This window comes from Micropterus salmoides, unplaced genomic scaffold (genome assembly GCF_014851395.1).
Source record: "Micropterus salmoides isolate LMB-PRFRI ecotype aquatic unplaced genomic scaffold, ASM1485139v1 Ms_hic_scaffold_3981, whole genome shotgun sequence".
Lineage (NCBI taxonomy): Eukaryota > Metazoa > Chordata > Actinopteri > Centrarchiformes > Centrarchidae > Micropterus > Micropterus salmoides.
In genome coordinates, this window is record NW_024043352.1 from 915 (window position 1) to 27243 (window position 26329).

A 26329-nucleotide genomic window follows, 5' to 3' on the forward strand; every position below is an offset into this window, starting at 1 on the left:
AAGCCTAGGAGAAGAAATTGGTAGTGTTGTTGTTTTCCCACCATAACGAAGGTTAGAACAGAGTGTGACAACCTGCACCTCTCAGGTTGCACCACTCATGAACAATGCCCATTCATAGGCCGCACAGTGATTACCTCCAATTCAAGTGAGTATTCGTCAATGGGCATGTCCGTGGTGTCGATGATTCGCCATGACACAGGAAGTTTTTATAACTTCAGTGTACATGCTCACATCTGCACAAAACTTTATGTGCTTGATAACTGTCTCGCCCCGAATACATCTACACGTCAATATTAATTTCTAGACATAGCGCCAAGTGCTATGTAGCGCCACAAAAGGGACACAGGAAGTGACGTATAACGCCATCAAGCAGCGTCTGAAGCGCGTAGCAAATTCACAGCCACACCGGCGGAGCTCCAGATTATGCAGTGCGTCGGGGCGTGAGGCTGCCGTGCTGCATATTCTGGAGCTCCGAGGGCCCGCCCAATGCTGCTTACAGCTTTAATTTTCTTTCTTTTTTTTGGCAAAGTAACCTCAGTTTTAGGGGCCTAATCATACTCGAAAACTCAAACTTTGCACAAAATTCAGACGTGGCGAAAAATGATATATTTTATGGGTTTTGCGCATGGGCGTGGCAAAATGGCTCGCTAGCGCCACGTACAGAGCAGCCCTAAGTTCCTAAGGCACAGGAAGTTGTCATAACTTCAGTGTGCATGCTCAGATCTGCACCAAACTGTACATGTAGGATGAGAGTCCTGCCCTGAACACATCCGTATGCCAACAAACACACAATGTCATAGCAAAACTTTTGGAGTAAAAAAAGCCTCTTGGAGCCGTACCTGAAATCAGACAGGAAGTCAGCTCTTTTGATTTGAATGTGCAATTACAGCCCATTTATGGCCTTTTACAAGGTCCGTACTTTAACAAACTCCTCCTAGGAAATTAATCGGATCAACTTAAATGTTCTACTGGGCATTCTAAAGGCATTGATGATGAAAGTTGTGCTATCTGTGAGTTTTTGTTCACTCAACGTCATAGCGCCACCTGCTGGTACCAGGAAGTAAGCCGTTTCTGACAAAACGTGGCCGCCTCACACCCTGACGTGCAGCTTTAACACTGCTTGCAGCTTTAATTTGAGTTTATTATTTTGTGGAATTTATTCAGCTAAAAAAGCAATTCAGTAAACAATCATCCTCCACCACTGAATGAAGAGAAGGTCTGCCTACATAGTGAGTATGAAGGGGCGGTGTTCATGAGTGGTGGAACCTGAGAGGTGCAGGTTGTCACAAGAAGAAACACTGAATCCTGCATCTTTGTGAGAACTGTGCCATGCAATGTGTTGGCCCAGACCTTTGCCATTGGCCCTGAAACAAGACTGCCAGACTGGCCAGGAAACCTTATCCACTCATCCAACGAAGGTTAAAATCAAGGGCAACTGGACTTGGTTGAAGATACTGGAAGACGTTTCGTCCCTCATCCAAAGGACTTCTTCAGTTCTGACTGACTGGCAGGGAAACTCAGCTATTTAAGATGTCCATGAAGATTCTCAGTCATCCAGGTCATAGTTATCTAACGAAGGTTAAAATCAAGGGCAACTGGATCTTCCAAGTAACTTCCAGTGTCTTCAACTAAGTCCAGTTGCCCTTGATTTTAACCTTCGTTGGATCAGCTATTTAACCTCAGTGGGGTCGTTATCCCGGGTCATCGATACCGCTGGTTCGTTAGTGTTCCTTGTTGCTGTGACGACAGTCGTTACAGTCGTTGAGACTACCTGAGGCCAAGACTGAACGACCATCGTTGGTATCTTCACCTGAGGCCAATAGGTTACGTTTGTTGAGTTTCCTGGGAAGTGATGAAAGGACAGCATTGTAAGTGGGGGATAAGTGGTGGCGTAGACCCCCTCCCCTGTTCAATGACGGCTTCTCCACCCTGGTGTAGATGCTTCCTTGACACCTCTTTCAAACCGTCCATCTTCTCTGTCTAAAATGTGCACCTGGTGGTCCTCAAACGAGTGTCCTCTGTCCTTCAGATGTAAGTAGACAGCAGAGTCTTGACCTGAGGAGTTGGCCCTTCTGTGTTGAGCCATGCGTTTGTGTAGTGGTTGTTTAGTCTCCCCAATATACAGGTCTGTGCATTCCTCACTGCATTGGACCGCATACACTAGATTGCTTTTCTTGTGTTTGGGTGTGCGGTCTTTGGGGTGGACCAGCATCTGTCTTAGTGTGTTCTTGGGTTTAAAAAACACAGGGATGTTATGTTTGTTGAAAATCCTCCTGAGTTTCTCTGATACTCCAGACACGTATGGAATCACAATGTTGTTGCGTTTGACCTTCTTTTCCTCCCCTGTAGTTTTGTTCTTCTTGGATCTTTGGCTGTTTTCACAAAGGTCCATTTAGGGTATCCACAGGCTGTAAGTGCCCCCTTCAGGTGGTTCTGTTCCTTCTCTCTTGCTTGGGCGCTTTTTGGTATGTTTTCCGCTCTGTGGTGCAGTGTTCTCATGACCCCTAGCTTGTGCTCCAGTGGGTGGTGGGAATCGAACAGTAGGTATTGGTCTGTGTGTGTGGGTTTTCTGTAAACACCAATCTGTAGGCTCCGTCCTCTTCAATGTGTACAGCGCAGTCCAGAAAGGCCAAACTGTTGTTATGAACATCTTCTCATGTGAACTTGATGTTACTGTCCACAGAGTTGATGTGTTCTGTGAAGGCTTGCACTTCCTGACTTTTAATTTTGACCCAGGTGTCGTCCACATATCTGTACCAGTGGCTCGGTGCTGTTCCTCTGAAGGAGTTGAGGGCTTTATTCTCCACTTCTTCCATGTAGATGTTTGCCACAATCGGGGATACCGGTGAGCCCATGGCACAGCCATGCTTCTGTCTGTAGAATCCACCGTTGTACTGGAAGTAGGTGGTGTTTAGACAGAGGTAGGAGTAATTTACAGATTTGGTCAGGGCTGAGGCTAGTTCTGTTGTCCAGGGTGTTGTCTTGTGTTAGCCGTTTCCTAACGGTTTCTACTGCCTCTATGGTGTGGATGCAGGTGAACAAAGAAGTCACGTCATAGGATACCATGGTTTCATCTGGATCCAGTTTTAGTCCTTGAACTCAAAGTCAATAGAGTTTTTGACGTGGTGAGGCGTGTTTCCCACCAAAGGAGCTAAGATGGTGGAAATGTGTTTGGCAATGTTGTAGGTGACCGAGTTAATGCTGCTGCTAATCGGCCTGAGTGGGGCTCCTTCTTTGTGTATCTTGGGTAGTCCATAAATGCATGGAATGGCTTCTCCAGGATACAAACGGTAATATTGTTCACGGTGATGGTGTTGTCCTTCTGTAACTGTTGTAGACATTCTATGGCCTTTTTCTTGTATCCGCTGGTTGGGTCTCGTCTCAATGTCTCATACATGTTTGTGTCCATTAGTAGTGTGTTGACTTTGTTCTGGTAGTCGGCTGTGTTAAGTACTACCTTATCCACTCAGGTACCAACTCAAGCAGTCACCTCGGAGCATGACTACCCCTCAAGCTGCACTCGGCCTGAACCCTACTCACAACGGCAAAAAAAAAACACTGGGAGTATCTCATCTATGCCAGTGCTTCAAAACAGTAGGCTGAACAATGTTTTTTGCTGTAACAAAGAATTGATGTCAAACTAAATATATTAATTCCTATTTAGACAAGTGCCCTAGCGTTACATTAGCATCTTACCACTGTCACCATCAGAGGACATACTTCACTGACACCAATAAGATCAGGTTTATTTCATCACAATATCTGCTATTCATCTGTTATGTTCCTTCTGAGTCCTTTATTTATTCTGTTATTCAGTATTTAGCTAAACTAAATATCCTCATTTAATCCGCAAGAACTTGTCTGTGTGTTTTCATTGTAGTAGAAGACAAGGTCAATCTACTGATCGATTTAATAATTGGGTTTTGATTAATTTGCTTTAATTAACCTGTTATTAAAGTGGTGCCCCAGCAAGTGTTTAATAAAGTGTTTTTTAAATGAGACAGTTCAAAATCCAACACATTCTCACTCCTGACTCGTCACATATTGATGCTTGGTCAAGGCCCTTTGGTCTCGCTTGAAAACGTCCTGGGTACCCCTTTACTGTCATTTTTAGACGTTTAGAGCTCCACGTCAAGTTAGCAACGCTTAGTAACAGCAAATATGCAATGTCCTGTTAGACTAAACTAAAACGCTAGCGTTTTGAAACATCGCCATTTTGAAACGGCACGTTAAAGTTATGAAACATTTTTTTTGTGCACAAAAAGTACTTGGTTAGGTTTAGGCAACAAAACTACTTGGTTAAGGTTAGGAAAATATCATGTTTTGGGTTAAAATAACTACGTACATCAGTTAACACGCAAGTAAGTTACGTCAATTCCGTAAGTCAAATAAAAAAATTTAATGTTGACTTTGTTTCCCACAGAACGCAAACACTGATCTCCTTTTTTAAAGTCTGGGTTCTGGCCCTACAGGGCTTCTCCCACTGCTTTGAACTATGACGCTACAGGGATCCCCAGTGCGTTACAAACTGACGCCGAAGTGGCTTGACCAAATGTCCATATGTGATGAGTCGGGGAGTGAGAATGGATTGCCAAATCTGATCTAACCAAACTGCATGAATTATTATCATTGTTCCTTGCAGACCTCCTACACAAATATCACATTTTATGTTTAACCAGTGTTTCTCTTCGGATCAAAGAAAAAAGGTTTCCTACAAGTGTGAAGGACCTCTTCTGTCAGACTTTGGCTGCAGCAGGCCTCTTCATACCTGAAAGTGTCCAGTCTCCAGTGAGGATCCTCCAGACAGCAGCTTCACTCCTGAGTCTCCTGGATGATTGTAGCTCAGGTCCAGCTCTCTCAGATGGGAGGAATGGCCAGAGAAACACAGCCTTCCTCTGTAATCAGACAGCCTGACAGCCTGAAAACACAAAAAACAACACACATGGCAGATCATCTGAGGAACCTGCTGTGCTGGTTAGATACAGGAGTAAACTGTCTCCAAATACATAGTTAAATCTAGACTGTTCACATTTAGCATTAACGTTTGGCAGGTAAAATGTCAGTTGCTAATTTAGTAATTAAAAGTAAACATAAAGTAAAACTGAGGCTGATGAATGTCATTAGTTCTGCAGGTATTTGGTCATATACCAAAGTATTGGACAAATTAAATTGTTGACCTGATGATGGCGCTAGACGAAAAGTCAGAGGACCAAGACATTAACTTTTAGCACAAACAAAACAAAAATGTGACTTAAAAAATAAAGAATAAGAAAACATAACATTTTCAATAGTCATCAGTTGAACGGGCTTACGGAATCCTGACCTGAGCATTTTTAGTGTACAGTGTGGACTCTCCAGTCCAACGGACAGCTGCTTTACTCCTGAATCCTGCAGGTTGTTGTTACTCAAGTCCAGCTCTCTCAGACTAGAGGACTGGGAGCTGAGAACTGTGGACAGAGCTTCACAGCTTCTCTCTGAGAGGTTACAGCCACTCAGTCTGGAGAGACAGTAGTAAAAGTTTTTTTTTTATTTTTTAAGTTTTGAATGATGAATTAATCCCACTTACAGAGCTTTCTTGGAGGTTTTGACCACTGGCAGCAGCCTCAGAAGAGCCTCCTCTGAAGCAGAGTATTTCTTCAGGTCAAACACGTCCAGATCTTTTTCTGATGACAGTAAGATGAAGATCAGAGCTGACCACTGAGCAGGAGAGAGTTCATCTGTGGAGAGACTTCCTGAACTCAGGGACTGTTGGATCTGATCCACTAGAGAACCATCCTTCAGTTCATTCAGACAGTGGAACAAATTGATGATTTTCTCTGCAGAGGGAGTCTCTTCGATCTTCTTCTTGATGTACTCGACTGCTACCTGGTTGGTTTCTGAGCCACTTCCTGTCTGTGTCTGCAGGCCTCGTAGAAGATTCTGATTGGTCTGCAGTGAAAGTCCCAGGAGGAAGCGAAAGAACAAGTCCAGGTGTCCATTTGGACTCTGTAAGGCCTTGTCCACAGCACTCTGGTAGAGATATTTTGATTTGTCTCCAAACAGTTTAGACCACCGGGAGGTTGATTGTTCTTCTGCCAGCAGGTTGACACCAGAGCTGATGAAGGTCAGATGGACATGAAGAGCAGCCAGAAACTCCTGAACACTCAGATGGACGAAGCAGAACACCTTGTCCTGGTACAGCCCTCTCTCCTCTTTAAAGATCTGTGTGAACACTCCTGAGTACACTGAGGCTGCCGTGATATCGATGCCACACTCTGTCAGGTCTGATTCATAGAAGATCAGGTTGCCTTTCTGCAGCTGCTCAAAAGCCAGTTTTCCCAGAGACTCAATCATCTTCCTGCTGTCTGGACTCCAGTGTGGATCTGTCTCAGCTCCTCCATCATACTTGACGTTCTTCAGTTTGGACTGAACCACCAGGAAGAGGATGTACATCTCAGTCAGGGTCTTGGGCAGCTCTCCTCCCTCTCTGGTCTCCAACACCTCCTCCAGAACTGTAGCAGTGATCCAGCAGAAGACTGGGATGTGGCACATGATGTGGAGGCTTCGTGATGTCTTGATGTGGGAATGATTCTGCTGGCCTGCTCCTCATCTCTGAACCTCTTCCTGAAGTACTCCTCCTTCTGTGGGTCAGTGAACCCTCTGACCTCTGTCACCACGTCAACACACCCAGGAGGGATCTGATTGGCTACTGCAGGTCGTGTGGTTATCCAGAGGCGAGCAGAGGGAAGCAGGTTCCCCCTGATGAGGTTTGTCAGCAGCACATCCACTGAGGTGGACTCTGTGACATCAGTCAGGACCTCATTGTTGTGGAAGTCCAGAGGAAGTCGACACTCATCCAGACCGTCAAAGATGAACACAACCTGGAACTCTTCAAAGCTGCAGATTCCTGCTTCTTTGGTTTCAGGAAAGAAGTGATGAACAAGTTCCACCAAGCTGTACTTTTCCTCTTTCAGCACATTCAGCTCTCTGAAAGTGAATGGAAATGTGAACTGTATGTCCTGGTTGGCTTTGTCTTCAGCCCAGTCCAGAGTGAACTTCTGTGTTAAGACTGTTTTCCCAATGCCAGCCACTCCCTTTGTCATCACTGTTCTGATTGGTTCATCTCTTCCAGGTGAGGGTTTAAAGATGTCTTCTTGTCTGATGGTTGTTTCTGGTCTGGCTGGTTTCCTGGATGCTGTTTCAATCTGTCTGACCTCATGTTCATCATTGACCTCTGCAGTCCCTCCCTCTGTGATGTAGAGCTCTGTGTAGATCTGGTTCAGAAGGGTTGGGTTTCCTGCTTTAGCAATCCCCTCAAACACACACTGGAACTTCTTCTTCAGCTTAGATTTAAATTTACGCTGACAGACTGCAGAATGACTTCCTGAATGAAGACACAACAAAACAGATCAATCAGTGATTGATAAAGTCCATGTGACAGTTTCATTTCCTTATCTAACCATGTTTCCCTCCATCTGTTGAGCCATCAGTAAATGTCCCGTTTATCCAGCAGCTTAAATCTTTAGAGAAATCCTCTTACTGCTCTGCAGACGCTCAGCCAGCTCCTCCTGCTTCATTCTCCTCAGGAAGTGCAGTGTGATCTTCAGAAATGCCTCTCTGCTGCTCCTCCTCTGCTCTTCCTCCTCACCGTCCAACACCTCCTCATCCTCCCTCTGACTCTCTAAGCATTCTGGGTAATCTGAACTCAGACCCTTCTGGATCTTCTTCAGCTCGTTCTTCACAAAAGTGACAATGTTCTCCTCCAGCAGCTGGAACAGAATATTATATGAAGGACACAATCAAAGTCAAATCATGGAACCAAACATCAGATCCATGTTGGACAGACTGACAATCCACTGGTCTAAAAAGTGCAGCGTGGAGATTATTGTGAACAGAATAGATGGAAAAGTAGTTGTTGTACATGTACAGACCATAAATATGGAGTCCAGGTGTGTTTGATGCTGCTGGGCAGACTGACCACTGGGAACCTCTGAGCTCTCCTGGTGGACTCTGTGGAGGAATCATGAAGAGTTAGCTCACATTATGTCTGTCCACACAGAGACAGACACAAGGTAAAGGCAGTCGCTTTGGAGCTGCTCAACAGTCAGAACGTGTGTGTGGAGAAAATGTTCAACTGAAGCCAAGAGCTGAAGACTGGTTATACTGGGCAGCTTCACATGTGACAATATAAATGTATGGAAAGAATAACGATGATAAAAAATAAACACACAGGTTTAATAAAAATTCCCACGAAAAATAATTCCCTTTGCAGCAGCCGGTAGTTATTTTTTTCTGTTTCCTTGTTCTCCACCTCCCATGCGGAGGAGAATGTGGATTACCATTCTAGGCATCTGGCATATCAAGTCACCTGAATCCAATCACCTCATCTACTTCCTTCTTTAATTCCCGTGTTTTCCTGCCACTCTGTCACGTTAAGCCTAGTCAACACATTCCTACTACAAACGCGGCGTTGCTTTTTAATGCCCTGGATACTTCATCGTTGCCTAGTGCTTTTTTGCTTAGATGAGTTTTCTTGTGCTGCAGGATTCCTGTGCCTTTTGTTCACCACTCACCTCAAGCCACCTCTGCAAATACCTGCCATACCTTGGAATCTCCAACCTGCCTGCCTCCTGTCATCATCAGCTGTTTGTTCATTAAGGATTTTTATTTACACTACTACTGTTGTCTTCACTGTCCACATCTGAGTCTGCCCAAACTGAAATGTAACAACTTTCATGAATTCTATGCTGTGAAAGACACTGAATGCTGACGTGGAAAATTAGACGTGTGTTGGCTGTAAAGCTCACTGTGACATATTCAGAACATGCACCGCTGTAGCTACCACTGAGGTCTGGACCTCTCTATTGCTTTTGTAAATGGTCTGCATAGTGTTAGCATTCTCTCCAGAAGTTATTTCAGCTGTTACACAAACCAACAAACACAAGGTGAAATAGAAGTGACTTGTATTTGCTGCAGCGTCGACTGTTAGCTGACTTCTCTGTTAAAAAACAGCATTTGCTGTTCAAGTTGGCCCTAAAACTTTTCATGTAGTTTAGTCGATGAGCCCTCGCTATCCATGACAACCAGCACGCCAGACTGGTCCTCGCGACGCTTAGACTACTTTCTGAAGAGCAGAATGTGTTTTTAGTAGAATGCTTTCTTTGAGAGTGAACATGTGGAGGTGGATCACACTGAGATTATTCCTCTTGTTTTACTGACATATCGCTGCTGCTGCCACTCAGACAGCAATTGGCCATAGTCCTTGATTCTTGTTCAAATAAGCCAATGAGAAAGTAATGGGAAGTTTCAAATCCTGTGCTTCTTGTTAATAAGGAAGGAATTTGTTCCTCCAAATGTTCTGTAATGTTGGTGACATTATGAAGTTACTTGATGTTGACTTACTCTGTAAGTGATCCTTTGAAAATTAGTGGTGTGTGCATGGACTCGTCACTCTTGAAGGACACACAGCTGGGCTCAGGTCCAGGTCCAGGTCCAGCAGAGTCTGGTCCCTGCTGCTGCTCTGGGCTTCAACACAACACACACAGAGCTTTGAGAGTGAATAATGATGGTGGAGTGATTTGAGTCCTGGACAGTTAGAGATCCTCATCTCACCTCTGAGCTTTGGTCTGGCTGTCATGTTCCCCACACAGAGTGCTTTTAGAGGGAGGGACTCCCTCCTCTCTGTCCTCACACTGACTCATGCTGCTCAACTCACATCCACTTTCACCTGGAGAGGAAACACAAATCATTCATCTCACACAGACGCTAAACATAGCCTTTAGCTTCTGTGTGAGGTGAATATTAGATCAAATAACTATGCTTTGTCACTTTTTCTGAAAGCTTTGGTATTTGATGCCCTGAGATGAGAACCGTCTGGCATGGCAGACCAACACATTCTCACTCCCAACTTGTCATATATACACGATTGTTCAACACCCTTTACTGACTTTTTTCGACAGGTAGGGCTCTGCGGTCAAGTTAGCAACAAAATGCAACAGGGATTATACTTTCAAAATAAAACTACAATTTGGTTAGGAAACAAAACTACTTGGTCAGGGTTATGGCTTAACATTACATTTAACTGACGCTTTTATGCAAAGCGACTTACAATTGTTATTCATGTCAGAGGTCGCTTGCTTCTGGAGCAACGAGGGGTTAAGTGTCTTGCTCAGGGACACAATGGTGGATGGGTCACAGTGGGAATTAAACCCAGGTCTCCCACACCAAAGGCAGGCATTTTATCTATGCGCCATTATCACCCACTAAAGAGAGGAAACGTACCTCAAAGCCTGTTTCACACCACTTTAAGATAATTAGTTGCTTAACTCAGAAAGCGCTCTGTTTTTCAGAGTGAACATGCTCTGGATAACCTTCAGGGATAAGCTAGTTACTTACTGTTACTGTTAAGAGTCACCAGTTTATTCTACATCTCCTCCTCTATTGCTCCTCCACCCTCCTCTCTGCTCCTCTTTCAATCCTCCCCCTCTCTACCAGCAGCTGGCAGCAAACAGAGACCTGAAAATTGGTTTTCCTTCGTTCCACAGCTGATGACAAGTTAACAAACCTTTATCTGAAGCAGAGAGAGGCTTGGTTTGTTGGTACCTCTTAAGTTTTGACTTCAGTTGTTGTTTTTACTGTGAATGTGACTCAAAGTACACAAGGAAACATGCAGATTATCTGTATTAGTGTGCAAAGAGCAGATTTTGCATCTGAGTTTCGTAAAGTTATTCCAGAGCTGTTGCTGTTTATAAAGAGAAAACTGCTTAGCTGAGTTTGTCCTGAACCACAGCTCACCACCATATCATACCTCTTACACAGGGGGCGTCAAACAGGTAATTCATTTTCAAATAGTAATGTTACATTCAATGGTCCGATTCCTTTTATCAGCTCTTTGGTACAAATGAAGGAACCAAATCGTACTTGGTGAGAGACGTTCTTTTTATAAATGTGCCAAAATGTCCCTGCCTGTGCTAAAAACAGAGATTATGGTGACTTTTATCAAAGCATGCAGTCTGACTGACTGAAGGCAACGACAAGGAACATTTCTGCTAACATGTACTACTCTACAACAGGTGTGTCATACATTCCTTGTGTTGTCTCTCTGACGGAATCACTTCTGTAACCTGGTTACTTTTGTTCTTTGTCTTTCTTTTTTACAGTGTATCGCGTTTTCTTTTGTTTTGTGTTTTTTTTACAGTGTATCACTTGTTGGGCAGCACAGTGGTGCAATGGTTAGCACTGTCGCCTCACAGCAAGAAGGTACACAGGACCCTGTACACAGGACAAGCAGTTGACGATGGATGAATGTATCGCTTGTTGTTTTTTATACACTCATCTCAGGTGGGAGATTGACCATGAAGGTGACTGTTGTTCTGAATGCACCAGCACTGGTGTCCTGGTGCATTCAGAACAACAGTCACCTTCATTTCAAACCACATTTCACAGAAAAATCAGGCCCTACCTCACTCAGTACGCCACCCAGCTTCTGGTACAGGCCGTGGTTATCTCTCTGCCCTCCTAGCAGGTCTTCCAGCTTGTGCAGTGAAACCCTTACAAATGTTTCAGAACGCAGCAGCGCGTCTGGTTTTTGATCAGCCCAAAAGGACTCATGTCCCTCCATTACTCAGTGACCTCCACTGGCTCCCCGTGGCCTCCAGAATCAAATTCAAGTCACTAATGCTGCATACAGAGTGACTACTGGGTCTGCACCATCTACCTACACTCCATAATACAAACTTACGTTCCTTCTCTGCCGCTACGCTCCTCCAACGAACGCCGCCTGGCTCTGCCATCCCTTCACACAAAGCAATCCCAGTCCCTGTTCTCATCTGTGACACCATGATGGTGGAACGAGCTACCGCACGCCATCAGAGCAGGGGCGTCTTCTTCCTCTGATAACACCTCTAACTCCTAACCTCTAACATGCACTTCCTGTGCTCTTCTTCTTCTATCCCCTACAATGATCTTGTATTGATTGCACTTTTTGTTAACTCTTACTTCCTTCCCTCGGTATTTACCCCATTGATGTGATATGTACTGTGAGCTCTCACTAGTATGTATTGCTGCTCTTACTAGCATGTTTTGTCAGTTGTAGATCTGTAGTTGATGCTCTGTTGATGCTTGTATGTTGTTCCTCAAATGTAAGTCGCTTTGGATAAAAGCGTCTGCCACATGAGGAAATATAAATGACCTTACCTGCTGTTTGTTTGTTTGGAGTTTTGTTTTTGTAGTTCAGTTTGAAGGTTTGTCATGTACCTCAAGCAGAGCCGAGGTTTGAACACACGTCTCCAGGTCACCGGTCGGCGTCCTTCTCCACTGGATCTGTCACGCCCCCCCTGCTGCGACCTAACCCTGACTTGTGGAAGACTGCCTTGTGTTTGTGTGTTTTTTTCCCCCTGGGTGTGGCTGCAGTTTTGGTTTTGGACCCTTTTGTCTTGGCTACCAGCTCGTTTGGTTAGGAATGTGGTGGGAATTGCGTGTTTAAATAAACAGCTCAGGCAAACACTTGTCTTTTTGTGAAATTTATTCAAGTCTTCTGCAGAAGGACTCACAGCAAAACAAATACGCCGTGTACATGTGTGCTGGAATGAGTGAGCAGAGCTCCGTGAGCCTGTTATTTATCCAGTTTTAGGGTCAATCTTATCATCCCACAGAGACACGTTGTCCCTGAAGTCTGGATACCACAGAGAACAGAAATATTTGACTGTTACGTTTACACAGATTCAGATGAGTCTCTGTGAGTCCAGGGTTACATGCAATATGTTTGGAATTCCCATTACAGGAACTATACCTGTACTCTGTTTGTTAAGCTGACAACTAACCTGTTTTTCTTGTGCTCAGGATCTCTACCGGACCCGTCTGTGACCAACTCACCTTCCCCGCCTCCTGGATCTCACTCTCCTGCCAGTTACCCGTCCGCCTCTCTGCCTGGACCCCATCAGCTTCCTCGCCTGCCAGCTCTGCCTGCCCCGATCCCCGCAGCCACCGCCAGCTCCTTGACTCAATAAATCTCTGAGAACCAGCTTTTGTCTCCAGTCTATTCCTGGGTCTTATCTGAAGCGTGACAGTATCATCTTCAGCACTGACGAAGATGAACAACCAGAGAGAGGAAGAAGATCAGACTGAGGAAGGAACCTGCAGAAACTTCACCTTCATCAGACTGAAGATGAAACTCTGGATGGATGAACTTTCTGACTCATTAGTTTATAATAAGTCTGTTGAGCAAAAATTAAGGTGTTTGAAAGACGAACCTGCCATTTATCGGTGTCTGCAGCAGAAATGACGGAGGTCTTGTTTGCACTACAGCGGATAGAGGAAGTCAAACCAATGAGAATGATCATTTGTTCAGATTCAAGCGCAGCTCTGGGTCGTCTCAAAAGTACAATGTCAAAATGTAGGGAGGATATATTGTTTGAAATATTGATATCTTTATACAGAGTGAGTAGTCTGGGGACCGATGTTCAGTTTCTATGGGTCCCGGCACACATTAGCTAAAAACAGGTAGAAAGTAAATCAGGCAGAGGCGGCAGGACCAGTTAGCAAAGAGGAGATCAAAGCAAAGTTAAGATGCAGCGCAGAGTTTATGGGATAATAGAAATAAAGGAAGATATTTAGATTCAGCAGAAAGTGAGGAGGAACAGTCAATTCAGCAGAACTGGGTCACACAAAGTTAAATGCATCTCTGCACCTTGTTGGAAAACATCCATCTGGAACTTGTGAGTGCTGCAGTCAAGACAGTAGGTGGCGATAATGCTGCTCCATCTGGGTACAAGTCGCCAGAAATAGAAGAAGAAGAAGAATCGTGGTCTCGGAGCGCCATTGATGAGGCTTTGTTTCATCGCCACGCACGTGCTTCCATCAGGCTCAACATACTCAGAGTGAACTGGTTCTGATCAGCTGTTCTGGAACCGAAAACTCAGAGTTTCAGGTCAGAGTTTGTTAAACCTGCTTTCTGAAACAGCTAATGAAGTTAGAGTAGCTTGTTAGCAGGAAGTAGCCGGAGCTCAGTATTTTATCAAAGTGAGCTGCGTGTCTGTAACGGAGTGTGTCTGGAGGAAAAGCTGCTGTAAACATGTCTAAAGTCCAAACGCTGAGAGCTTTTGTCCAGCAGCGACTAAGTGCGGCTGCTGAAGAGATATTTGAGCTGTTTGAAAGAACGATAGCAGAGTACGAGGAGGAACTTTGTGGACAACGCAAACTACTGGACGCTGTTTTCAAGCCTGAAGCAGGTTTGTACACTTTACTGCTTATTCTCACTGTAAACTGCCTTTACTGCAGTAAAAGTACTCACAGTGCAGTAAAATGTTCCTGTAAGTGTTTCTCTGTTATATCTGATGTTTCTGGATTAATATTCCTGCTGCATTAATGCTGCATTTTACTGTTGGACCGTGGTTTTTTGTAGTACTGTGATTTTTGTCCTCCCGTCCCAGAGGGACGTCCAGTAAGCAGCACTGCACTCAGTAATACATGCAGCAGGAGTTCCTTTGTGTTGAACAGTGGTGGGGACATTTCAGGGCTCAGATTAAAGTTGTGATTAAACACTTAGCATAAGCGACGTGATAATCCAGAATATTGGGGTCACGAGAACAAGGCTGGAAGATATTTTTAATACTATTTAAAGAAATATTCGTGATTAAAATATACGATTGGGGGGCTGGGGCTCCTCCCCTGAAGATTTTGAGTTTTAAACACTTAATTTCCTGCATTCTGGAGACATTTTCTGCACCAATTTATGGAGGAAATGTCTTTATCTATACTGCACAATTAATCTAACAGCAATCGCGATGTCGTCATGTGCGAATACATAACTGTGCACGTTTTAATAAAACAGAGAAGGTGTGTGTGATGTGCTCAGTATCTCCGCCCATACAGATGAGCCTATGCACTAATTGTTTAAAACATAGTCAGTCGGACTCGCCACGGAGAGAAATGCAGCTGAAGGTCAGACAAAAGAGAACTGGGAGAAGATCAGGAAGGTTTGAGTTTGGCTCGCTGCCATTTAACCTTTGCTGTATCGGTGCCTTTTTTTTCACGGATGTGCATGTCACTCGCTTCAGTCAACAGACCAATCGCAGCCGATTATTTTTCAAGTCAATTAATCTAACGACAATTTTGTGTATTCTACAGCAAAGAAAGTTGCCTGTTACGAGGTTGTTTATTACTCATTATACAGCATGGCGCTAAAAGTGCAGTGAAAATTTTTTTTTTACATTTTGTAGCGGTGCACCTAGATTTTTCATTTAGGCCAGTGCAACCAATGCAAGAAGTTAGTTGTAAGGAGTTAAAATAACCTTAAACATCTCCAGCAGCAGTGGTGTAGTCTATGTGAAATTGGCTAATTTAAATCACCTAAAGGGATATAAAAACTTTCGTTATATTACTGGCTTATCCAGGTAACTTCAGGACTAACTTTATGATGTCGGGTGTAACTTCCTGGTTAACCCGTACTACGAAAGGTGTTACCCGAGGTCTGTTGCCATGGCAATTTACACCGCATCTCTGAACTGCTCCAGGCAGGTTTTGTTCGTGGTTAACTTGAGGTTACCCTGCACGTGGACTACACACCACATCTGTACTCAGTGTTAATGATGAGAAGTAGATATTAATTCAATTAAATTTTTTTTTTATATAGCGCCAAATCACAACAACAGTTATCTCACAGCGCTTTTCATAAAAGAGCAGGTCTAGACCGTACTCTGTGATGTTATTTACAGAAGCCCAACAATTCCCATTTTAGACAGCTGAACGCTCTGGCTCCTAGTCTACTTTTGGAGACTCTAGGAACCACAAGTAACCCTGCATTCTGGGAGTGCAGTGCTCTGGTGGGGTAGTAAGGTACTATGAGCTCTTTAAGATAAGATGGTGCCTGACCATTAAGAGCTTTGTAGGTGAGAAGAATGATTTTAAATTCTATTCTGGATTTTACTGGAAGCCAATGCAAAGAAGCTAAAACAGGAGAAAAGTGATCTCTTTTCCTGGTTCCTGTCAGAACACGTGCTGCAGCATTCTGGATCAGCTGAAGAGTCTTAATGGACTTTTTCGAGCAGCCTGATAATAAGGAATTGCAGTAATCCAGCCTAGAAGTAACAAATGCATGGACTAGTTTTTCTGCATCATTTTTAGACAGGATGTTCCTGATTTTCGCAATATTACGTAGGTGAAAAAAGGCGGTCCTTGAAATTTGCTTAATGTGAGACTTAAACGACATGTCCTGATCAAAGATAACTCCAAGATTCCTCACAGTGGTGCTGGAGGCCAAGGCGATGCCATCAAGGGAAACTATATCTTTAGATAATGCGTCACGGAGGTGCTTAGGCCCCGGAGCAATAACTTCAGTTTTATCTGAGTTTAACATGAGAAAATTACAGGTCATCCAGGTTTTAACATCCTGAAGGCACATTTGAAGTTTAGCTAACTGATGAGTTTCATCTGGCTTGATCGATAGATATAACTGAGTATCATCTGCATAACAATGAAAGTTTATGGAGTGTTTCCTGATAATATTGCCTAAAGGAAGCATATATAAAGTGAAGAGGATTGGTCCGAGGACAGATCCTTGAGGAACTCCATGACTAACTTTGGCATGCATGGAGGACCCATCGTTAACATGTACAAACTGAAATCGATCTGATAAATAGGACTTAAACCAGCTTAGAGCGGTTCCTTTAATGCCAATGAAATGTTCCAGTCTCTGCAATAGGATCTGATGGTCAATGGTATCAAATGCAGCACTAAGATCTAATAAAACCAGTACAGAGACAAGTCCTTTGTCTGATGCAATAAGGAGGTTGTTAGTAATTTTCACCAGTGCTGTCTCTGTGCTATGATGAGCTCTAAATCCTGACTGAAAATCCTCAAATAAACTATTGCTCTGTAGAAAGTCACACAGCTGTTTAGCAACTGCTTTCTCCAGAACCTTAGAGAGAAATGGAAGGTTAGATATAGGTCTATAGTTGGCTAAAACATCCGGATCAAGTTTGGGCTTTTTCAGAAGAGGTTTAATTACAGCTACTTTAAAGTACTGTGGTACATAGCCTGTTGATAAAGATAGATTGATCATATCTAGTATAGAAGTGCTGACTAAGGGTAAAACATCTTTAAGCAGCCTAGTCAGGATGGGGTCTAAGAGGCAGGTTGATGGTTTAGATGAAGAAATTATTGAAGTTAGTTGGTATAGATTGAGGGAAGCAAAACAGTCTAAACATGTATCTGGTTCTACAGCTGTTTCTAAGGTTCCTGAGTTTAGAGATAAGTTGGTGCCAGTTGAGGGCAGGTCTTGGTGAATTTTGTCTCTAATAGCTAGAATTTTATCATTAAAGAAGCTCATGAAGTCGTAACTACTGAGAGCTATGGGAATACTTGGCTCAATAGAGCTGTGACTCTCTGTCAGCCTGGCTACAGTGCTGAAAAGAAACTTTGGGTTGTTCCTATTTTCCTCTATTAATGACGAGTAGTACGCTGCTCTGGCATTACGGAGGGCCTTCCTATAAGTTTTAAGACTATCTTGCCAAATTAAACGAGAATTTTCCAGTTTGGTGGAACGCCAATTCCTCTCAAGTTTCCGTGATATTTGCTTTAATTTTCTTTTTTAGAGGGGCTACAGAGTCGAGTGTCATTCGCAGCGAACCTGCAGCACTTTCAACAAGATGATCGATTTTTGGAGGGACTGAAACTAGCATAGGAGTCCTCTGTTACTTTGTGACTAGATAATGAATACACACCGCTTCATAAAATATGTTTAGATTTCATCCTGATTTGTTCCACTGCGGCTGCAATGAAGTTCTGAACACAACAGCATCACGTTCAGACAGCGAGCCCTGCAGCCTCTGGGATTTTAGAGAGGATTCTTAATTAACAGGATCCTTTCTGTAGTCTATAACTGAATTCTCCAAAGTGTTTTCACATATTTAGATTATTTTATGTGTGGATTATGTGAGGGTTAATAACCAAGGAAAAAAAATCTAGATTAAAGTAGGAAATTTACAAGAAGAAAAATTGGAAATTTCCTGAAATTAATGTAATAAAAAATGGAAAATCACTGTTGTGAATACGTCCAATCCAAAGTCTCTAAGGTGCATGATGGTGATTGTGGGCTAAAGTATTTCCTCACTGCTAAATTCGATTGCAAAGTTTAATATAACTTTTCAGGGAGTGCATGTCGTCCGCCACGACATTAGATTCAGCCGTTAACGTGTCTTTACATTCACAATTTCCTGACACTACCAACGTGCGTTCCTCTGGAGAAATAAGGAGCATGCGGCGTTGCAAAAAACTGCCTGCACGGCCGAACACGCCGCTTTTACGCGAACGTGCACCAACACCGAGTTAACGCAAACTCAACTAACCAACATCTTATCCACCTTCGTAGTACCGTTTAACTCCAGTGTAGGCAGTCTGAGTTTGCCTGATGACCCCGAGTTAACTCTGAGTAGGTTGAACTCCTTTCGTAGTCCAGGCCACAGGTCTCTATAACGATGAGGGCACAACAGTCTCTGGTTTCTGTTATCTGGTCAGTATGAGTCCCATTTTACTATTACTCAGTTAACAAACCAATTTATCCAAAATAAATATCAAAAACATGTCTAATCAATAAATCGATATTTTATTTAATCATCCTGATGAAGCACATTAGAATAATGACAATAGCAGCAAATCTTAAATGAATCAAATTTCCACGTCACTGATGTTGTGACAATAACCGACATTAATTAGGCTACTTTACTTAAAGCTTTTAAATGTTTCTGATTTTATTTCATTATTGAGTAATGCAGTATGATCATCAGATGGATTTCTGCATCAGTGTGGAGCAAAGAAAACAACTCAAACGACTCTCAGACTGTGCTGCTGTTGGTTGTAATGTTACTGTCAGCTGTTTTCTCGCTCAGACGTGGCCGTTAAATAAACAGAAAATATGAAACGGCCGAATGTTAGATGACATGCGGCGTAGCGTTACGTTACCATGACAGCAGGGGGGCTGCAGCCCTACACCGGATGCAACGACGCTTTAACGCACTTAATGCGAGTCGACATTTTGCCACGCCCATGTGCGAAACTTGTAGAATACGAAATTTTTCACCGGTTCTGACATGTTTGCAAATTTTGGTGAGTTTTCGAGTATGTTTAGGCCATGTCAGTTGGGCCTACTTTGCAGCAGAAAAAAAAAAAAAAAAAAAAAGCAAATTCAATAGGGACCTCGCACGGTCGTGCTCGGGCCCTAAATATAATCCGAGCAAATTCAATAGGGACCTCGCACGGTCGTGCTCGGGCCCTAAATATAATCCGAGCAAATTCAATAGGGACCTCGCACGGTCGTGCTCGGGCCCTAAATATAATCTGAGCAAATTCAATAGGGACTTTCAGTGTGTAGTTTGAGTTTGCGCTCGTTTCATATCCCTTTTGGTGATTTACATTAGCCAATTTCACAGACTACACCACTGCTGCTGGAGATGTTTAAGGTTATTTTTAACTCCTCACAACTAACTTCTTGCATTGGTTGCACCGCTACAAAATGTAGGTGCAACCAAATTTTTCACTGCACCTTTGGTGCCACGACAGCATATTCTAAATATTATATATATTATATATTCTGTATTCTATTCTGTCAAACTAAAAGCCTTTTCAGAGTCGTGTAATTACGACATTTCATACAATTCTGAAGCAGCGGCGGGAATAAGCAGCGGAAACCCTGTACGTAGATGTAAACTGCAAGAAACCCGTAAAAGTAGTATAAAGGTAAAGTGACCGTGAGGTGCAGTAAAGTGACATAGTGACGAGCTCAATGGTCTGAGAGATGAAGCTATTCTCGAGCCTGGTGGTGTGGGGACAGATGCTGCAGTACTGCTATTTAGGGCCCGAGCACGACCGTGCGCGGTCCCTATAGAATTTGCTCAGATTTTTATTTATTTTTTTAGGGCCCGAGCACGACCGTGCGAGGTCCCTATTGAATTTGCTCGGATTATTATTAGGGCCCGAGCACGACCGTGCGAGGTCCCTATTGAATTTGCTCGGATTATTATTAGGGCCCGAGCACGACCGTGCGAGGTCCCTATTGAATTTGCTCGGATTATTATTAGGGCCCGAGCACGACCGTGCGAGGTCCCTATTGAATTTGCTCGGATTATTATTAGGGCCCGAGCACGACCGTGCGAGGTCCCTATTGAATTTGCTCGGATTATTATGAGGGCCCGAGCACGACCGTGCGAGGTCCCTATTGAATTTGCTTTTTTTTTTTTTTTTTTTTTTTCTGCTGCAAAGTAGGCTCAAATGACATGGCCTAAACATACTCGAAAACTCACCAAAATTTGCAAACATGTCAGAACCGGTGAAAAATTTCGTATTCTACAAGTTTCGCACATGGGCGTGGCAAAATATAATATCTATTAAAAGTAAAGTAACACAAATGTCAGGGAAATTACTTTACTTAGATTTCAGGACTGCAGTTGTACATTTGAAATACCTTCCTACCTTTCTGATAAGAAGCCTTCTTGAGGTGGTATAAAACATTTCTTCTTATATTCTGATTTGAGTTGTGGACAACTATGACCACATGAATTAAAAAAATTAAACATTTCACTGCCCAAGTCAGCTATAACACAAGTCTTGTTCATCAGACTACATGCTGTACAGTATTTGTGGACAGATTTTGTCCCAGGATTTATTATGCATTTCTTCTTCTTCGTTGCATGATTTAGAATAATAAGGTGAGAAATGGGTCTATTCTGAGTTCATCCTGCACTGCAGCAGCTAATAAAGTCCATTTAATCCCAAAAACGCTTTTCTTTTAGGCAGGCTGGAGCAGAAAACAACTCACCTTTCTCAAGTTGTACAGTAATGTCTCATGTGTATGAAGGTGGATCAAACAAGCTAATCTTAAATGTCAAAGTAGAGAGGAGCCTAGTAGGCCTATTTATTTTCATTCATTACACAATATGAATAAGCTATGCAGACAGTTGTAAAGAAAGAACATGACATATAGCACCTTCATGCGGCGTCATAACTGCGTAGCAAATTCACAGCAGCACCGGCAGAGCTCCAGAATATGCAACTCGGCCGGCTCACACCCCGATGCGCTACAAGTGCGAGGGCCCGCCCAACGCTGCTTGCAGCTTTAATTTAATTTTTTATTTTTCATAGCTTTACAAAAAAGTCATTGAAAGTGTTCTAATCGGCTGACGGAAGTGACCAGTGTAGTCAGTTTGTTGTGTAGAGAAGGAAAAAGGCACATTTTCTCACTTTTGACTTCAATAAGTTTTTTTTATGTATGAGTTTGATAACCCTTTGTTCATTGAACTTTCACTTGATTGGCCCCAGGTATAGAATAGAAATGAACATACAACATAAAAACATATAAAGACCAATTCTAAACTCTGTATGATATGCTTGCAGTTTTCGTTTGAATTCCAAATAAGTTGTACAAAATGTGCAGCGTTTCTCCACACGTTTAAGAAAGTAGTGGTGTCAGTAGTTTAAATGTTACCAGGAAGTTAGTTTTCTAAGACATAGGGATATTCACTAGTCTCACGATTGGATTCGATATCTTGATGCATCACCTATGCAACATTACGTAGCATAATTACATTATTACAGCGTTATCACTGACCTCTGCTGCTATTTTTATCTCGCACTTTACAACGTTCCAGCCAAACCACGTCACTCCACCTTTCTGTTCCTTTTTGTGTCTCGTATAGTGTAATTACATGTTTGTTTCTTGTAAGTTGATTATTGTGATCTTGTATTGAGCATCATGGGCCTTGAGAAACGGCATTTCGTTCATTTGTGTGTTTGATTTGTGGATGAATGACAACAAACCTGAACTAGCAGCCATAAAGCATCCTGCTCAGCTTCCAGACCGCAGCCTTCAGTAGTTGGAAAGCAGACAGACTTTAATTAACGGACACGCTGTGACCTGCACTGTACATTTACTTTCAAACTGAAACGTAGCGCTTATGTTTTCCTCTGCTCCGCTCGCTTCACGTCACCTACTGCCACCTGTCCTTTGAGAATGAGGAGAGGACACTAGCTAAGGGCTACCGTGCTGCACAGAAGGTGCGGAGCTTCCACATTTGAGTTCCGAGCTTATTTGGTTCTGTCAACATTATGTTATCAATTAACTTCTAGATAATTGATTATTGACATTTGTCAATCGATTCAGAATCGCCCAAGTCCGCATCACGATGCATCTAAAAATCAATTATTTTCCACACCCTTACTAAGACGTATGTATTTAATTATTCTCCACAGGCGTCCAGCTGCTGCTGGTGAGTGAAGACGTGGTTCCCCCTGAGCAGCAGGACTCGAGCCCCAGTCTGGACCAGGAGGACCCACCAGAGCCCCCACACATTAAGGAGGAACAGGAAGAACTCTTCACCACTCAGGAGGGAGAGCAGCTTCGAGGGCTGGAGAATGCTGATATCACCAAGTTCACATTCACTCCTGTGAAGAGTGAAGAAGACGATGAAGAGAAACCTCAGTCCTCACAGCTTCATCAAAGACTCACTGAACAGATGGAAACAGAAGCTAATGGAGAGGACTGTGGAGGACCAGAACCAGCCAGGAACTCGGATCCAGATAGACCTTCACATTCAGCTGCTGATGACAAGATGTTACCCTCATCTGAACCCCGGACCAGTTGGGAAGGAGAGCCGCTTCGAGGGCTGGAGGAGGCTGATATCATCAAGTTCCCATTTAGTCCTGTCTCTGTGAAGAGTGAAGAAGATGAAGAAGAGAAACCTCAGTCCTCACAGCTTCATCAAAGACTCACTGAACAGATGGAAACAGAAGCTGATGGAGAGGACTGTGGAGGACCAGAACCAGCCAGGAACTCCGATCTAGATAGACATTTACAACCAGCTGCTGGGGACAAGACTTCAGACTCTTCTGAACCTGAGACTGGTGTCAGTTATGATAGGGAGGAGACCAGGGAACCTCAGTCAGGTTTAAACCCTCTGCAAAACAAAGAAGTACCTGGAAGTGATGTGGAATATAATAATGGAAAAACATCAAGTTGCTCCTCTGAATATGCTGCAAGCTTTGGCCACAAGGGACTCCAAACAGGAGAGAAACAGTTTAGATGTCCAGTTTGTGACAAAAGATATTTTTGTAAGGAGTCCTTAATGTCTCATATGAGACTTCATTCAGAAGGAAAACCTTACAGCTGCTCAGATTGTAAAAAAACTTTTAATCACAGACTAGATCTTGTGAAGCACATGAGAACCCACACAGGAGAGAAACCCTTCAGTTGTTCTGTCTGTGGTAGAGGATTTGCACAAAGCTCAGGTTTGACCACACATTTTAGAGTTCATACAGGAGAAAAACCTTTCACATGCTCAGTTTGTAAAGGAAGTTTCAGGAGTAGAGGCAATTTGACCGAACACATGAGAGTACATACTGGGGAGAAACCCTATATTTGTTCAATTTGTGGAAAAGGATTTGGACATAAGAAAAATCTTAATCAACATTTGAGTGTTCACACAGGGGAGAAACCATTCAGTTGTTCAGTTTGTGATAATAAATTTGCATGGAAATCCCAACTGAGAAAACACATGAAAATCCATACAGTTGAGGAAACGGTGGAAGAAGAAGTACTTCATCACTGCTCTTTGCCTCTGCTGTGATGTCCGTAAAAACCGCTGAGCCCGGTTACGTTGCCGCTCACTGCTCCTGCAGTGCTTTAGAATGTTTTTTCCTCTCGTGATGTTGTAGTTTTTCTTCCACTAGTCCAAATATAATTGACTATTTTATGACTACAAAGACCAGCTTGCAGCTGTCGTGTTATTGCCGCCAGTCTCTTTCGGGTTGTACCACAGATATAAAACAGATTTATTCTTCAGCTGTGCGAAAGTGCAACCTTATCAACTCTTGCTTGAAAGAAACAGAACTTGGTTAAAAACAGTTGATAGCAACGTATTTGAAGCCTACTGCCGCTACTTAATGAATGAGCGCAGCTACTAAAATTTCACATGATCACTGATGACCCCAAACAAAATACCATCTTAATTTTTTACATTATACCGCCCTGTGAAAGCATGTTTTAATCCCTATGGAAATTAACTACAACTTTTTTATTAACATGTTTTAATCCCTACTTAAATCAACTTCTCCCTGCGCTCATTCACACACACCTTTACCTCTGGTCTATAACTGCAACACACGGACTTTCCCCGCCTCTCTCTGTCTGCCTGTCTGCTCCCCTGAGTTTCTCCATCAGCAGTAGGGTATGTTTTATAAACTCGCCAAAAAGACACAGAACTTGTTTTTTGTTTTTGTTCTGGACTTTTAATTACTTGTTGATGTCCAATGCCAGTTTTGTAGACGTCACTCAAACCTAATTTGAATAAATTTATTTACTCAGTTATTCTTTTTTTTTAATGTCGTGATAGGTCTTAAATTTCATTGATGGTGTCTCAAATTTGACTAGATGAAACCTGCAGAAACTAAAGACTCATTTGTGTTTATATGATTATGCATGGGGTAATTGCATTACTTATATAAAATATTACATCTTTAATGATAATGAAGGCAAACATGAACAGTGTTATGATTCTGAGGTCATTAACAGTGTTTTCCTGCCATTATAAAGCGTTGACGCCCGATAACAATTAATATTACATCTTAAATGACAATGCACACTTGGATGGTTTTCATGTTTACATAAGCTATTGGCTGTTATTATATTTTATGCAAACAAAATGTACAAAACATTGTATTTGTGGTTTTCAAAATAAAACTTTTAAAAATGGTGTGTGTATCAGTACATTTTAATCTGTATCAACAGAAGGCGCTTTTGCCAGGTATTGCCAAGTAGTGTTTTACACATAAGAGGAATTTGCTTTGGTGATACGGTGCTACAGGAAGACAGACATACAGATGACATAAATAGATGTATAAATAAGGAATGGTAAATGCAAGTTATATAAGAATAGAGGAAAAATAATACAAGACTGTTAGAGAAAGAACAATGCAGATATTTACATGTGCATTATTCAGGGTTTGTGTTGCAATGGTGATTATATGGCGGGCCAGAACACAGTCAAATTATTTCAAATCCTTGTATACTCATGTGCATGTTCAGCTCAGTAGGTACTGTGCGGGTCTCCTGTTAAGATGATTGGAAGATAAATTCCAATTAACTGCGTATATTTTATTTATTATTTTATCTTATTACTTGATTATGAGGACACGTTTGCACATGCTCACAGTAAGGCACGTGCTGCAGTGTGTGTGTGTGCCCGGCGTTTCAGCACATTCACAAACCTATGGGCACTTATTTTCATTTCCCTAATAAGACGTCAGCTCCCCGAAAAGCATGATTTGTGATATTTTGAGTGGTCTCTAAAATATTGAAAGCATGCTGTATTGACATTAATCTTATCATGGATCATGCAGAGCGTCAGACTTCATCCCGCCAGAGGAAACGATCACTGACCGCGGTCGGTCGCTCTGCGATTTCCTGTCCCTGTTCTTGGTGATGATGTCAGAGAAGAAGGACCGCCTTGCATTTCTCAGTTCTAAATTATAAATGCCTCTCTTTATAGATGTCATAATGAACCTGGAGATTTGTTTTCCACCACCTGCGTTCAGCTTTTCGACACTCTCTTTTCTGAGTTCTAACCAGTGTAGCATTTCTCCATGGAGATCTTCTCTTACCAGAGACCACCTTCACCTTGGCTGCTGCAATGGCATCAATAACATTTGTAATTTTAGAACTGAAATTATCTACAAGCTCATTGACTGAGATTATGAAAAACAACAATATGTTACCATAATTATGCAGATGACACACAGATTTACATAACCATTTCACCAGGGGACTATGATCCCATACAGGCGCTGAGTAACTGTATTGAGCATCTTGGTGTAGTCATGGACTCAGACCTGAATTTGAGGAGCCACATTAAGACAATTACAAAGTCAGCCTACTATCAGCTGAAGAATATATCAAGGATTAAAGGACTTATGTCTCAGCAGGACCTGGAAAAACATATCCATGCATTTATCTTCAGTCGACTTGACTACTGTAACAGCGTCCTTACAGGCTCCCTAAGAAATCCATCAGACAGCTGCAGCTGATTCAGAACGCTGCTGCTCGAGTCCTCACTAAGACCAAAAAGGTGGATCACATCACTCCAGTTCTGAGGTCTTTACATTGGCTTCCTGTATGTCAAAGAATTGATTTGAAAATCCTGCTGTTAGTTTATAAAGCACTAAATGGTTTAGGGCAAAAATACATTTCTGATCTTCTGCTTCGTTACGAACCATCCAGACCTCTCAGGTCGTCTGGGATCAGGTCTGCTTTCTGTCCCCAGAGTCAAAACTAAACAAGGAGAAGCAGCGTTCAGTTATTATGCTCCGT

The 26329-nt window shown here is 42.7% G+C and overlaps 1 protein-coding gene and 1 pseudogene across 1 annotated transcript; one reads left to right on the plus strand and one right to left on the minus strand.

The window, feature by feature from the left end:
* Positions 1-5562: 5562 nt before the first annotated feature.
* Positions 5563-8135, minus strand: LOC119885369 (annotated as a pseudogene).
* A 5659-nt stretch (positions 8136-13794) lies between these two features.
* On the plus strand, positions 13795-24648 carry LOC119885371 (zinc finger protein 771-like). The gene is made up of 2 exons (XM_038695395.1): positions 13795-14207; positions 22219-24648. The coding sequence occupies exons 1-2, from the start codon at positions 14051-14053 to the stop codon at positions 23589-23591; spliced, it is 1530 nt and encodes a 509-aa protein (XP_038551323.1). The 5' UTR covers positions 13795-14050; the 3' UTR covers positions 23592-24648.
* The last annotated feature ends 1681 nt before the right edge of the window (positions 24649-26329 follow it).